This window comes from Meleagris gallopavo, chromosome 10 (assembly GCF_000146605.3).
Source record: "Meleagris gallopavo isolate NT-WF06-2002-E0010 breed Aviagen turkey brand Nicholas breeding stock chromosome 10, Turkey_5.1, whole genome shotgun sequence".
Lineage (NCBI taxonomy): Eukaryota > Metazoa > Chordata > Aves > Galliformes > Phasianidae > Meleagris > Meleagris gallopavo.
This window is the reverse complement of record NC_015020.2, coordinates 20,749,099-20,764,457: the sequence shown is the minus strand read 5'-3', so window position 1 is coordinate 20,764,457 and position 15,359 is coordinate 20,749,099. Positions and strand designations below refer to the sequence as shown.

The 15,359-nt window shown below is 39.4% G+C and overlaps 1 protein-coding gene across 6 annotated transcripts in view; it reads right to left on the bottom strand.

Moving 5' to 3' along the window:
* FGGY (FGGY carbohydrate kinase domain containing) overlaps positions 1 to 15,359 on the bottom strand; it is an 85,247-nt gene that overhangs the window by 20,204 nt on the left and 49,684 nt on the right. For all 6 annotated transcript variants that reach the window (XR_004160807.1, XR_002118218.2, XM_019618734.2 and 3 more), the window contains exon 8: positions 13,329 to 13,432. Coding sequence is in view for 4 of the 6 variants with exons in the window: in XM_019618734.2 (XP_019474279.1) it covers positions 13,329 to 13,432 (104 nt within the window). In the remaining 2 variants the exon portion in view is untranslated. The remainder of the gene's footprint in view (positions 1 to 13,328; positions 13,433 to 15,359) is intronic.

Below are 15,359 nucleotides of genomic sequence, written 5' to 3'. Positions count from 1 at the left end.
AGCTTTGTTTGTTAAGAGTATCAGTCTAGCTGCAGATACACACTTCAAAATCCGAGGGCTGGACATGACTTTACCAGACATATCCCTCACTCAAGGGCGATGACGACCTACTCCTACATTTACTGTTGAAAATGTAGCCACCAGCTGAAATGATTAGACAGGGTATGCGGGTTTCCTCTCCTCACCCAAAGGAACCTGGTTCTCAAAAGAGTTAAACACATCACCTAAAACATTACTTATAATTGATAATAATTTTTTTCCAAACTTATCAAGAAACAAACAAACAAAAACCCTGAAACTTTTATTCAGCTGTATTTTCTTTTATCTTCTTAAATGGAATACAAAAGGCTCTTGCCAAGAGCTGGGACTCTAAGAGCTCACAGACTGCACTCCCATAAGCAGCTTTCCTGGAGCTCTGCCACCAACAGCCAGTTTGAAGTTGTGTTTCTGAGAAAACCTTTTGACAAAGGATGCTGTGGGGCTAAAAGAACTCGCTGTGCTCCTTAACAGAATAACAGGCACCTCTACATGGCAACCCGTTTTGAGATACCAACCAGTTCCAACCTCTTCAGCTGAGCTAACTCTGGGTATTTCATGTTTTTCTCAATATACTGCACCAGTTTTCAGCCAAAAGTGTGTATGGTATCAATACATCTTGGGTACTGCCACATGAATAAATTATTACAGGCAAAAATAGGAGGCCAGTTGCCTGGTAAAAACCACCTCTACTCAAGATCTTTCTGTGGCATATCATGTGACAAATCCCAGGGACCTTGCACATTCCACAGGAAACCAGGGCCAGGAGTGCTACTGCAAAGTCGCTGACAGCGTGCAAATACACCCCATAGATTACACAGTTAATTTCTTCACATGCCTATACTCTTAATTACTTGATTACCAACTTGGCAATTGCTTTGTCTATGCTGATTTTAAAATTGCTTCCCTTTCTTTTTTAGATACCAGTCTTACAAAACAAACATGCAATGATATCAGCCTTCAGAGAATTGTTCAGTATTAACCAGAAAAGCTGAACAGCTAAGACCTGTTTTATTCAGAGTAATATTTTTCATATTGTACAAGACTACTATTTTTCTTGAGTGGAAAATACAATGCAAGAATGGCACCTAGCTACTAAATCAAATACGGAGGGTGTTTTATTTTCATTCTGTATTGCCTACCTGCGATCAGAGCCAGGCAATCCAACTGTAAGAAAGTTAAATTTGGCTCATTTCATTTATGGCTGCATTAAGCCTTCCCTGCTATTTTCTTTCTCGCAAAGAGGGAACAAAAACAGAGTGGGTGCTCCAGTTCAGAAATGATATGGAAATCCACACAATGTGCAGTACTCAAGCACTGAACTTTTACAAGGCCAACAGCTATGTCCTTGCAGATCCTCCCTATTCAAACAAATATTTTCCTACCTCTGCATAAGGAGACTGTCCTTCACATACTTTACGATAATAACAGAGACAGCCTACAACTACATTTTTCTCCCTGTGCCATTATAAAGGCATGAGCAGGAAAAGAGATATCACAAACTGTGTTCCACAACCCACTATTTAATGAGGAGGGTGCACCATGGAAAAACACACAAGGCACTATTATGAAGTACAATGCATCTCTCTGTCACCTCATCTTTTACTTAACCAGGAGAGCTCTGACCACAAAAGGTGAGAGGACTACATCTGAACAATGCACTCCTCAAGTCTCATGTCAACTTACACTGTAATTTGCCAGTTTGAGAAAATTGGAGCTGTAACAAGACATGAGTGTTTGGTACTTGGCTACTTCAAAGCACAAGCTGGAAGATGGGCACGGCTTAATGGTATCCATATCACACTACTTACCTATGGACACTCTGTGAGACGAGCAATTAGAGAGAGAGGAAAGAAAAGTCATTGTCCATGAATAAATACAAACTTCTCAGCCTTCTATGAGATCTGCAGAGAGCTGTCAGCCATCTCCTGATGGCTCAGAGATGACTCTACTGACCCACTATGAGCAGCAGACTCATCTGCATTCATGTGAGTAATGCACCCACATGACTCTACAAAACTCCAAGGAACATATATACATAATATAAAGTAAAAATATATATCACTGACCTCACATTTGATGGACAATAGTGGCAGTTTGGAGTTTGGTTACACTACTACCTCGGAAGTTGGATCCCTAATGCTGTTCATGTAGAACTGAAGCCCACGAATAGAAAATAAGGGCAATAAGATCTATCCTTGGAATTGAGCAACAGACAAAAGACTGAAAATGTAGGAAAGGATTCCTGAAACCAATAGACTAGTGAGGCTGTGATTCAACAGATGATCTTCTAAGAAGGTAACACAAAGTAAAAAAGACTAAGATAAAACTGTTTTCTTTATAGAAAAATGATGTTTTATTTATACAAAGCTTTTTCTGAGGAACATTGGTTGTTTATGCTGGTTGAGACACTGATGCCAAGACCTGAGAATTGCCTCTAGAAAGGGGCTGGGACCAAATGGCTTCTGTGTCTGTACCAGGAGAGGCCAGGAAAGTAGAGAGAGTACTTCCAGGTAAACAGGTCATTCAGAGTCATAGATGAGATAAGCCTCAAGAAGTAGTGAATGGGAGCAGCAGGAAATCTGAGCACAATATCCAAATCTAGAACTGTCTCTGGGTTGAATTGCCTGAGACACAAAAACAACACTGTTGTCCTCAAAAGAAAATCTACCCCTGTAAAATTTTATTTCTTACGTGTGAGGTTAACCTCCCATGTTTAAGTCAGGAAGCAAACTTGGAGCTAAGCCTGGGACAACTTGAAAGAGTTTCAACTCTGGGAAAATTCAAATAAGAATGAATTCATGAGTAACCATTCCAGGCATACTCAGTTTTCACCATTTCCGTCCACCTTAATCAGAGATGCAAGAACTTCAAATGTCTTCTCAGGGACCCTAACCAAATTCTCAGCTTTGAAACAAATCCTACAAACTAGATACATTTTGACTGTACCAGGCTTGAATATTCATATTTAAATTCTGCCATTTTTCAGAATCCATTAACATCAGGCACATCTTGTGCCACTGCATGGGAAAGCAAACAGTAATACACAGCAGTGTATTATCTGTCTTTTCACTCTCAAAGGCCATGGTTTCTTATATAAAATAGAAAAAAAGAATTTGAATCTATTAAATTGTTTTCAATGTCCAAAAGAGGAAAAAAAGCCCACATTCTTCATAGATTGATAAGGTTTTTTTGCGAAGCACTGAATAACAGTACTATATTGATTTATTTTAGTTTTATTTTTGTGAAATGTCTGGATATAGATATACAGATTAACCTTTTTTTGCTCATATTTACTGTGTCGCCTTTCTTGAAATGGGAACTACAAGCGTTTTGATAAATGGACTGAAAGGTTGTCTGGTTACACAATAGCTTCTACTTGTATCCTCTGCTGAAATGCTATTCAACACTCTTCTAAAGTTATGCTGCTGGGGATATAGGGCTTCAAATGAGCTGGAACAATTTATACCACTCATTTATTTTTACTTCTCTTCCAATGATAGATTCTCACTGTCACAAAATGCCAGTTGATGTGAAGATTATAAATCTCTCTGCACAGACAACTCACTGCAGGACATTTTAAATATTCACTTTAGAGGACTAAATTTGCCGCTATACTAAATTAAATTCCTGAAAGTTTACCACAACAGAAACTATCTCCTTTCAACGATGTAACAACAAAAATAAAAAAGTCAAACCAAAAGATCCATACAGCTCAGTCACCTGTTAGCAATGGCTAACAACAGATGGCTTAGGGAAGACCATAGGCACAGGGCAATCATACAATAATCCTTTCCCAAAGTATCCTCCCAGGCTCCACTCTTTCTGTTCCCACTTCCAACCAGCATGAGATGCCAAATCTTTAGTAGAGACTGAGATTGCAAACAAAGCACATCTTGCATGAACACTAGAAAATCTCTCAGTAAAAACTCCATTTGTGCATTAGAAAATACATTTATTATAATGCTGACTTAAAGATCAATATAAGTCTTTAAAAAGAACATGGAAGGTTTTTGTTTTGTTTTGTTAATGTCTCAGCACTATCCCTGCAGCTCCCAGTCCCTCAGCTTCAGTTCTGGTTCCTAAACAAATATGCCACAGATATGATTTGCAGCACTACCTCATTTTATGACACCAGCAAGACCTTGCCCCAATCTGGAAGGTTAGGAAGTGTGCACACAGAACAGCTATGATACAAATACTGTGACTGCTCAGCTCACATGCCAGACAGAATAACAATTCTGTCTTCAAATAACACTTAAAAATCCCTGAGGTTGTCTCAATGTAGTCTGAAGTGGGCCCATTCCTTGTCACTGTGACTAATGGACCATAGCACAATATGTCAGGCCAGCTCAGGAACACGTTGTCCATAAGGGAGTGTCTGAGTGCTGTGTTTCCACAAGTAGCTGATGGCAGAACTGTTAAATTGCAGAAAGATTTGGGCTATCTTGCTTTACATCCTTTCCCATTGACTGTACCATAAGACCCTTGTTTTTCTTGAAAGTATTTTCAGTCATCTCTAATATGCATGGTAAGTAGATGAAATCTTGACAACCCAACTTGGCCAACCCATTCTATCAGATGGTGACAACCCTGAAGAACTTGAAGCTCAGTAGCTGATGTAACAGAAATTTAAGGGAAGGGTGGGAGACAAATCCCAGGTGGCAACTAAACAGGTAGCTCAAGTTCTCTTGCATGAATGTAACATTCCTTATTATTTATAGGGTTGAATTATTCTTCAAAACCTGCAGTTCTCACTGCAACTAGTGCAAAATATCAAGGAAAAAAAAATCTTTTCAAATGAGGTCTGGTTTATTTATCTACTTTGAATGCCTTTCCCATGCACTTCAAGATCTTATTTATTGCATAATACTGTACATTTTGGAGAGATGTTTCTCTTCTCTTTTTCACTATTTGGTAGGTATACCTTCTCAATTAGTGCAGGCCACTACCAACAAGAGTATCAAACTTACATGTAAAACTAATCTTCTTTTACAATACCTCTGAGTTAATGGAAGTAGATTTACATTATATGGGATATGCCATCACACACTATTTTAAACATGCTTTTATTTGAATAGCTAAATGGGTAAATCCTGAGAACCTTTCTTGGTGTTTATTCAGCCCTTACTTACTGAGACAAACTCCCAAGGTCAGAATAAACACTGGGAGAGAACCTCAGGCCTTCACCCACAGTTATAAACAATGAACTCAGCATAAACTGTGATTCCCAGCTGACACTGGGAAAAAAGCAGCAGCTAATGTTTCTTCTCATTTGCATCCAGAATGATTGTATGAAAAGCGATTTACTTTCTTGCTAACAAACCTTGCCCCATCTAAGCTACTGAAGGAGGGTAAAAAGAACAGATGCAATCAGGCAGAATCACATGGCACACCACAATATTCACGGCATTTGGGATTTTGATCCCAAATCCCATAATACTTGCTACAAATACTGCCACATCCAAACTTTTAAAGCTAACACAAAACAATGAAGTTGTTTTTCATGCAATTACTGTACTCCCTTGAAAATTGTATTTAATCATTTCAAGGCCCAGAGACATCCCAGCAGACGAATAAGGACATCCCTTATAATCTTTCATTTGAATCTTAATCATTCCTTCACAGTCCAGCTAAGTTCCTCTGAGAAAAAGACTAGCATCAGAGAAGGACATCACTTGTCTTTTTGGTTCACCATGAGATCTAGATACACCAAGAGAGCAGGCTGTTTGATAAATTCATGGCACCAAACAAAAACAAGGCAAACAAGCCAACTAGAAAGACCATTAATTATACAGAAATATGCCTGCGATCTGAAGGAGTCCCCTATCTGTCTGTCCTAGGAATGCCAGTAAGATACTCAGGCTTGATCAACAACAAATACAAGCTTCAGGCTAATATTTTCTTCTTGGGCTAAAGGGAGAAATCAGAGTTGCTCAGTTTGCAGTACTGATAAAATGTCATACATGTCATATCTGGCATCATCATTTTGAAGAATATAGAAAACAGGAAAATCTTTTGTTACAAAGGAGGGCACAGTTGCTGATAGACTGTTGTGAACATAAACAATAATACAATAAATCAGAATCAAGTTGTTTTATCCTTTCCCTACAATACTGTGGTATCTATACATCAATGAAACAACAATTTTTTTATTTTATTTTATTTTTTAAAGTTTCCTTGCTGTTGAATCTAGTCTCCCTCCTCTAAGAGACGAACAAAAACCCCAAAACCCTATTAAAATACATAAGAGCTACAGTTAAGAATTAAAGATACAAAGTGGTGACTGCCAGAGCTACTTACAGGTAACATTCAATGCCACAGTAGAGGGTACAAATCAGGTGACAGTGTTTCTGGCAGGCAGACCACACAAATCTTACTAGTGTCAGCATAGGTAGGTAAGAAGCTCATGCTTTCTAAGGCAAAACACGAGTCAAGCAGTGACAAACAGGAGATGAGCCCTATTAGGGGACATATCTGGAAGAAGTCCAACATAAGCCTTCACATCCATTGTGCTCACGTCATAGAATAGAAAATCCAGACAAGGAAGAAAACATCTTTGGTTCGTGCATTTATGGTACAGTGCAACACAGTGTCATCTGCAGCATATAAATGCTGTTGTTTTAGAACAGGGAAAAATCTTGCATTAAACATACTGAGCAAAATTTCTCACTCAAGTATACAATTCCACAGCACTGTATAGGTGCAGTTCATAAAAGTAAAGATTAACAATTAAAAATCTGCTAAACTACAGAGTCTCAGTCTCCCATCTAATAAAAATGAAATAATAGTTCCCACTCTCTTACTCCATTCATTCAGTGTTGCAAAGAACCTGAGACCACCAAAGAGAAGACACTGCAGAAAGGCTTAGTATTATAAAACAGATCCCCTAATATAAGGCTGCATGTCACACAGGATGGTTTGCAGCTAACCGCAGTATGAAAACCACCGCATCTGCTGGAATTTTCAAAGCAAGCATTTTCACTGATGTCAGTGAGACGCCTGTAGAATATCAGTCCTTATATAGGCTCCAAGCAGAATATTTTTCAAAGTATTTGCTCTATCCCCATGTATTCTTCGAGTCTTTGAACTCAAATGATCTGTTCACAAAAGGAAAGGAGAATGGACTGCAGCTTTCTGGAAGTGTTGCTAAGCATTATCTAGGGCACGTACAGTATAGTGACTGTACTGTTTTCAGCTACATCCCCATGAACAGGTTGACTGCCCACAAAGTGATGCGATGCAAAACTTGGGTTTCTGTGACAGGCATGCACTGAATAGGAATGTCCTATTCTCCCAGCCACCAAAGCATACCTGAGCTTTGAATTATGCCAGGCCAGGAACAAAGAAATATTGCTCATAACAAAAACTTTTAATAACTCATTTTCTGGAAAACCCTTCCTTTCATCTCTGTCAAGCTTCAGAAAAGGCTGGGAGGCAAGCAGAAATAAACATGATACAGACTCACCACTGCTGGCTCTAAAGTAAACTCTCCAACTTCCTATTTACATTTTAAGATCTGAAGCTTTGTGGTTTACTAGTTCTGCAAGTAAGTGCTTTGGGTTTTGGAGGCTGCCTGCACATGATGTCCCACCACTACTGAATTCTTCCTAGCTTTTATTAATATAATGAAGTCAGAAAAGCAACAATCTTTTATATGCCCCGCTAGCAGAAATATTTTACTTCTTGCCTTTTATAAACAAAACAAAGCAAACAAAGCATACAATGTCAAATTAATGCCAGTGCAGGGGATATTACAGCTTTGTTTGTTTCTTTTGCAAACCAAGGATGCTAGAACATGGAACGAGGCAGCCTCATTAAAAAAGGGTGTGGAGAACTTCTTTGAGGGATGAGTAGAAGGCGGTGGCATTTTTATGGCTATGTAACCCTTCCAGAGCCATAGGCTGAAAAATATCAAAGCAGGCCCTGTGACCTTCTCCTCAGAAGACACAATCTGTGTAGAACAAGGATGGGCAACGTGTAACAACAGTCGTGAAGAAAATGTGGTTTTCATCTCACACAGCCCTCCCTGAATGTAAAATGTCTTCATTAGCTGGGAAGTCAGCACTGTGACTGCTGCCAAACTCGATATATAAGCTAGCAGAAGTGAACTGAATGAGGACAGAGCAAGGGAGAGGTTCCCATGACACTAATTCAGTTCTCCCATTTGAAAGACATCAGCTCTGTGATTGATGTGTAGAACTGGCCTTACAGAAGAGGAGAATATTAAAAAAGCAGGAGGGCAAGCACTTATCAATTTCAAAAGCAGGCACGGGTCATTGCTAAAACTTCTCTAGATTGCCTCAGCTTCACAAGTGTTGCTTTTGCGTTGTTTTGTTTTGTTTTTTTTTGTTTTTTCTCCCTCCTGCCTTCCTCCTCTCTCATCTCACCCTCCCAAACCCAGCCCCTTTTCCTTGGTCAGCAGAAGGACAAGTTGCTGCCTTTGCTGAACCTGGGTCACAGCCAGCTGGCACCCAGGCTCCTCGCTGAGGGCTTCTGGCCCTGTCCCCACGGAGATTGCACGTTTCACAGCAGGGCCACATGTGCAGCTGTGCTGCAGGGCGCGAGGCTGAAGCGCTGCTCACAGTTCTCCGCTCCAGAAAGTTTGCTCAGTGCCATCTGATGAGATTAAATATAGCTGGGAGAGCAAGTACCAGGCTGTTTTGTCTCTGCAAGTTTTCCCCTCATCGCAGATCATTTCAAGCAGCTGAGGAGTCCTTCTGTAGTAATTACTCTAAGGTCTGCTGCTTTAACAACGTGGCATGTTCTGAAGAGGAGACTCTGGTATCAGAGCCAAAATACACGGAATCCACTTGCTGGTCTGGCTCCCACCGAGATTACAGAGATCAGGCTATGAGAACACTTCGAGCCAGCATGTCTCTGCAGCCTCCACTCCAGGATGTACTGTAAAGGACACGTACTGTGCATGCTTTGGGGGTGGAAACGTGCTTTGCACTCTATTTGTGTGAACAAAGCTGGCAGCTTGGGTGGATATTGTGGAGCAATGAAGCTCTATTGTGTTTGCCAGTCATCACGAGAATCAAATGAACAAATTTAGAAGAAGCAAATTGGGCTGAAGTTCCTTTAGAAGAAAACAGGCAAAGACTAATCAGGCTTGGTAAAACAGAATACGGGACATTCTTCCTAAAATAATACATAGTAAGCATTGGAACAGCAAAACAAACTGCCCATTTTGCTGCTCAAACTCGGTCTCTTAGATCACACAGTGAATATAAGCAAGATAGAAAATAAACTACTTATACCTCTCAAATTTTAAGAAAGGACTACATTCTAAGCTTCAAACCACACATACATTACCACCAGGGGAAAAAATAACTTGTGCACCACAGAAGATGAGTCAGTTCCCAATGACTGAGATAGAGGAGTAACAAGAAGATGTAAAAGAAGAGACTCCATCCAAACCAAAAAAGACTCCCTGACAATCCCAAAAAGTAAGTTTTGCATACAGAACGCTGATAAAGAAAACAGAATGACTGAAGAATGACCATATCACTAAATGAGGATGGAAAAAAAAAACACCACCACACCAAAACAGAGACCCTCTGTAGAAAGGGACAAACCCATTATATTTCAAAACGGCAGCAAATTCAGTGTCCCCCCTCTCCCAGTAAGCTGAAATCAGCCCAGACAATGCTCCCATTAGATGATGTTCTGTCTAATTCCTTCAGCTATCAATTCAAAAAGGTGTTAGGGCAAGGATGACAAATATTTCCAAAATGGAACAACTGACCTGCAACCTGTACTCTCAAATTGCTTACAGTCTCACAATACATGTTATTATGAGGAGAAAAAAGTGAATTTAGTGTCCCTGAGAAGGCGCTATTCTTTATCAGGTACAGGAAATTGCAATGTTCATCTATCAGAAAGCAGCATGAGTACTGCTAGTTTATGCAAGGAATACTAGGAGTTTTCTGGTACAGGACACTTTGTGTAGTTGCCGTGGCGGCACAAGCAAAGTTTCCTTTAAGTTCCAAAACTAAATGTGGGTGCTGGAGCTCAGACACCCTTCCTACAAAGCCCGATGGGCGGCAGCAGCCCACGCAGAACAGCCAGCCACTGCGTACCATCACTTGAAAGGAATACCTACACTGCTCAGAGATCAAAGCCACAGCAAATGAATCCCAGCCCTACACTAAGGGACCGACCTTCAAAAGCAAAAGGACAGCTTATTTGCCATTTCAAAAGCAAACTGCACTGATGACTTCTGCTTGGGCAAAGCAGGCAGCAGAATATCAAGTAAAACGAATAACTGCTCCAAAATATTCAAAAGACCATCAGTCCCCACACCTCCAAGCATGGATAATGGATGAGCCCTCAGGTGGCAGTGACTTTCAGCAGCTACCTGCTAGGACCTGGCCATGGTTCAGTAACCTAATTACACTGTGCTTTTTGCCTCTTTCACAAGCTAGTTAAGTATCTCAACAGAAACACAGTGCTTTGCATATGCTTGATCATCCAAAACTGTCACTGGTTAATTCTTAGAAGTGATTCTTCTCATAAAAATGATAGCTTTACCACAGACTATTATAGCCATGAGTAAAATTAGGTTCCACATTTGTACTCTCTAAAATATCAAAGGCATAACTAGCAAAGTCTTTTGTTCAAGATCTCTAGAGTCCTTGAGGTAATAAAAATTGGGTCATGGAGCAGTTTCTCTTAAAAGTTTAAAGTAAATGCCATGTTCAAGCAATACCTGCTCTGTGACTCATGGAGGATTCGGTCTGAGAGTGGAAATACTGTACCAACAGACACAGCAGCAGTAATACTCCTGCCCCCACCAAGAGGAGGAAGGGAGGGGAGAGAGGCATAGCAGATGATTTTGAACAGTTTCCTGTTACAATCTCTTGAAAAAAATCCAGCAGTACTTTCACCCTGCTTTCTGTTTGCTGAAGTTCTCCTGACAGTTGGCTCTTTCGGTTGCCAGAACCACAACAAAGGACGGCCTTGAGTTTCCACACAGGCCATTTTCTCCCTCTCTCGTCTCTGATCATCTCACAAAGGTATTATTGTTGCTGGCTCACTGGGGCTCAGTGCACCTGAGGCAGATCAAAGGCACTTTTTAATGCCCGCCTGACCACACAGGTCTCTCTCCCACTGCATTAAATTAAACTCGATGATTAATCTCTATAGCCCTGAGGGTCCCTTGGTGCACACAGAGAGAGCAAATATATATTTCTATCAAAACACAAGTATAATATACTTTCATTTTATAGCCCTAATTAAAAAAAGGAACAGCTAATTCCAGCCAAATGCAGCTGCATATAGGTCTCATTAAAACACAAATACAACTGCACTGTGTGCTCTGCATTCATTTCATGCAGTGTACATAGGTAATAGATAAAATAACAGTAAACCAGAATCTTTCCATAGATTAAATGCAGAGAAATTTAGAATTTGCCTGCTAAAGATTGCTCTACTTCTGATCAGATAAGCAAAGGAAGGTAGTTAAGGAAATGATTATAAAATGCTGAGTAGTTACATTTAAATAAAGCTAACACTGCACAAGCATCTATTTCTGAGTTTGCATTCAAATGATTAAGAGCCTTGAAAGGTTTCATCTTGTCTATGGTGCACAGCGTATGCACACTTCAGTTTAGCTTTAATGACAGAAGAGAACAATGATTAACACCAACATGGACGTTATCATGCCACTTCTGTTACATTAGTGCAGTTAATGGGCCACATCTCACAACATCTTGGAATACGCACACAAAAAGTGCTTTTAAAGTCTTTACACTGATATGCTTTCATTTAGTTTGTTCGTTTTTTTTTTCTCCCCAAACTGCAGTTGTGAACTGAATTCAGAACCACATTAGAATTTACCAATATATATATTTTAAAAATTAATAAATAGCCATACACATGTCCTACTCCAGGGTGAGTTACACTAAAGGGATAAGTTACAGCCAGCTGGCTCGTTTCCAGCCCTTCAACATTGCCCTCAGACCTTTTGGGGGAAACTGATTGAGAGGTTCTTAGCTCATTTTAGCCCAGTATTATGTATCTATTAAACCAGCTTATTTTAATGATTTAAACTAACTCAGCTAAATGAAACAGGTTAGGAAGAGTTCACGCAAACAGCTTCTTCTGAAGGACCTTCACCAAATGAACTGCAAACAGTGAAAGTAAGGGCACGCTTGGAAGGGCAACTTCACCCCCAGAGCTGGTGTTTACAGGGTGCCATTCCAGCACCTTAATAGGTATAGACATCAATGTGATTTTTCAGAGACAAAGTAAGCTAATAGCAGCACACTAGATACTCAAATCTACAGCTTAGGAAGGAATCCAAATACATTCCTCATTGTTTTACGGCATCTAAGCTTTTGTTAAATGCTCTGCTTCACAATACTGGGATTATTTTTATCTTTAAATTCAATCGTGCCTAAATGCTTTACTGCACTGCAATCCATGTGACAAGATCACTTTAATGCATGCTGTTACTACAAAGGCAACTTATAGATTCTGCTAAACCTGATGCTTTATTATCTGCTTCCTTTCTTTTTCTCTACAGGAGATCTCTCTCCATCAAGCACGTTAGACCTCTCTAAATTCAATAGCACTCTCACTGCCATTTGCTCATTTAGTAAAAAAAACAAGTCAATAATCAGTCTAAATTTAAGAGTGAAATGAGTTTTAAATAAAAAATGTGGCAGAAAAGGGTACTTATCTAAATGGAATGCTTTCAGACTCATACATTTTAAAAAGGTATAAATTTCAAAAGCAGACACTAAATTTTAATTGCAATTTCAGAGAAAGCTTTTGTATTAATTCACCGAGAAAAATTAGCGAACAGAAAATTGCTTATCAAGGTTTTTCTTTCTTTTTAGTCACGATACAGATTGTAATTCCATAGATCATGGCAACTTACAGAGGTAGAATGATTTATATTGATTAAGTGAAGCGGTGGCGGAAAAGGGCTGTGACTGGAGACATGCATTCCTTCTCCAAAGACACTATTCTGTAACACATTAATGACAAGCTTGTCACAGATAACTCAAGCTCAGAGTCTGGCTCAGATTTCAGCCTGCTCTTTAAGCCACTCTAGCATCCTGGTTTCTACTTTTCACGTCATTTTTCAGTATTGATTTCTACTACTATTAAAGTCCTTGCTAAATGCATGGTAATATATAATTAATAACCAAAGGTAAAGACAGAGTTAACATTTAAAAAAAAATATCAAGGGAAAGGATGAGAGGCACAAAGGTCATTTTTCCCTCCAAACACATAAGTTACTATATTCTCTACAAATTAGGACTATACATACAACCTACCCCCATGTGGCACGAAGATGTTCCACAGATCAGAGCAACTCGTGATGTAATTGGCTGGTTTTCACATGGCAGGTTATGTCCTCTCACATCTGCTCCAATTACTCCTATTAAAATAAAATCAAAATGCTATTTTAGTGAAGAGCAAGCCAACCCTCACAAAACAGTGCTTTTCCATGCACAAATAATTGCCAAATATCTCACACCACTACCACAAATCATAAAATTCTACTTTCTCAATAAACAAAGCTATAAAAACTCTGATAAAATATTTCTTTTTTATTACAAATGCATGAGGACACAAGATGTTTTCTTGTTCATGTTTATCATCATGATCATTAAGCGTTGTAACAACTACAACCTGACCTTCATTCCCCTAAGTAGTATGCTAACATACAGAAAAAAAGACCGCCCTGCTAGGAAAGGCACCACAGCAGGTATGTTTATTTGTTGACAGTTTATCACGCACGCTGTTTGATGTGTTTTGTCAGGGGATGAGTTGGTAAAAGGGAGAACTAGGCAGCAGACTGGAAGGCTGCCAGTCCTGTTGTATTGGCTGCTGCTGCTGTCTGTGTCAGACAGAAGTATCTACAGGAGAACAGATTAGTCCTTCCCTATGAGGAGCCGTGCTCGGCTGTAACTTTCTGCATGAAGCTTCTACATGCAGGACAGCACAGGAAGGAGGACAAACACAGCAAGCGCTCAGCCTACAGCAGAAATTTATGCTGGGAGATGCCAGAGAAGATGCCAGGATACTGCTTACAGAATGCTGCAATGAAACTTCATCACATATCTGATTGTGCTTAAATCAGTTAAGGACGGGCTGAAGCGGAAATTTTGCCCTCTTCTTCTCTTCTTAAGTTGTATTCTTGCTTGCATGGCATTGCAGCAACATAACAAACCATGTTTTCTTGACCATTATTTTTTAATAGATCAATATCCAGTCTAGTGACTGGTTTGGCAATCCTACCAACATAAATAATAATATTTCTCTGCATCATAAAAGGATAGCAAAAACATTTGATGGATATTTTATATTTTCAAAACCATAGATTTTATGAAGTGAAAGGTGCCAAGTGTTGTGGTTAGTATGCTACATTTTCTTAACACTCTCTTGTTTAGGTCACAACTGCAAATTCTGTTATCAATCTGTCTGCTGGGTTTTCTCTTATCATGGTTGCCATGGTTATCACAGTATTATGGTTGAAAGTTACTTAAATAATGAGAAAACCAAGGGCAAAAAAAATCAGTGTCTTTAAAGATACATCCTCATATCCCTTCTCCTAGTTGGCTTGTGACTACATAGCAGCATGGCTGACATACACAGGGCTTATTTGCAGGGAGCAATAGGAAACTGCAAGTATTTTACTTATGCTTTATTTTTCACTGCTCAGCATAGGCAGGCATGAGTTTATATTAAGAATTTTGGATAGTGTTATCAAAAAGGTAGCACTGTTTCAATAACACCGAAACTTCCTGAGGTAAGATTTTTTTCTAACTTATCAAACTCAAAAACCTCCATTTCCTGCTGAAAAAGTTACATTGAATCACTTCGCTTTTTACTCTATTTAGATAAAGCTAAACAGTATAGTAAGAAAATAAAGGAGCTGAGCCTCACAAACATATTTCAATGTGTCTGAAACTGAGCACATCAGTATATTGTGCTAGAAACACTAACATTAGGCCTTCCACACTCCAGCTGTGGAAAAAAGCTGAAAGTCTCAGATGGGGATTGCCTCTCATAGGCCACCTCTCTCTCTACTCTTGTTTGCTAGTTTAGATGAACAGTATTTACCTAATCTTACTCCTAGACCAAAAGCACTGTAGTTGGTACATATCCAGCATTCTCTTAGCATAAACTTCCATGAAAAAGTACCCACTGCAGTATTTAAAGGAAGACTATCTCCTAGAAACAGGAAGGAAAACCAACTTAGACATGAGACTTCTTGCTCAGAGTTGACAATTTTTATTTTTCTTGCTTATCCCCCAAATTCTGAGCAGTAGAAGATGTGCACTCTCATCACATTGCCTTGC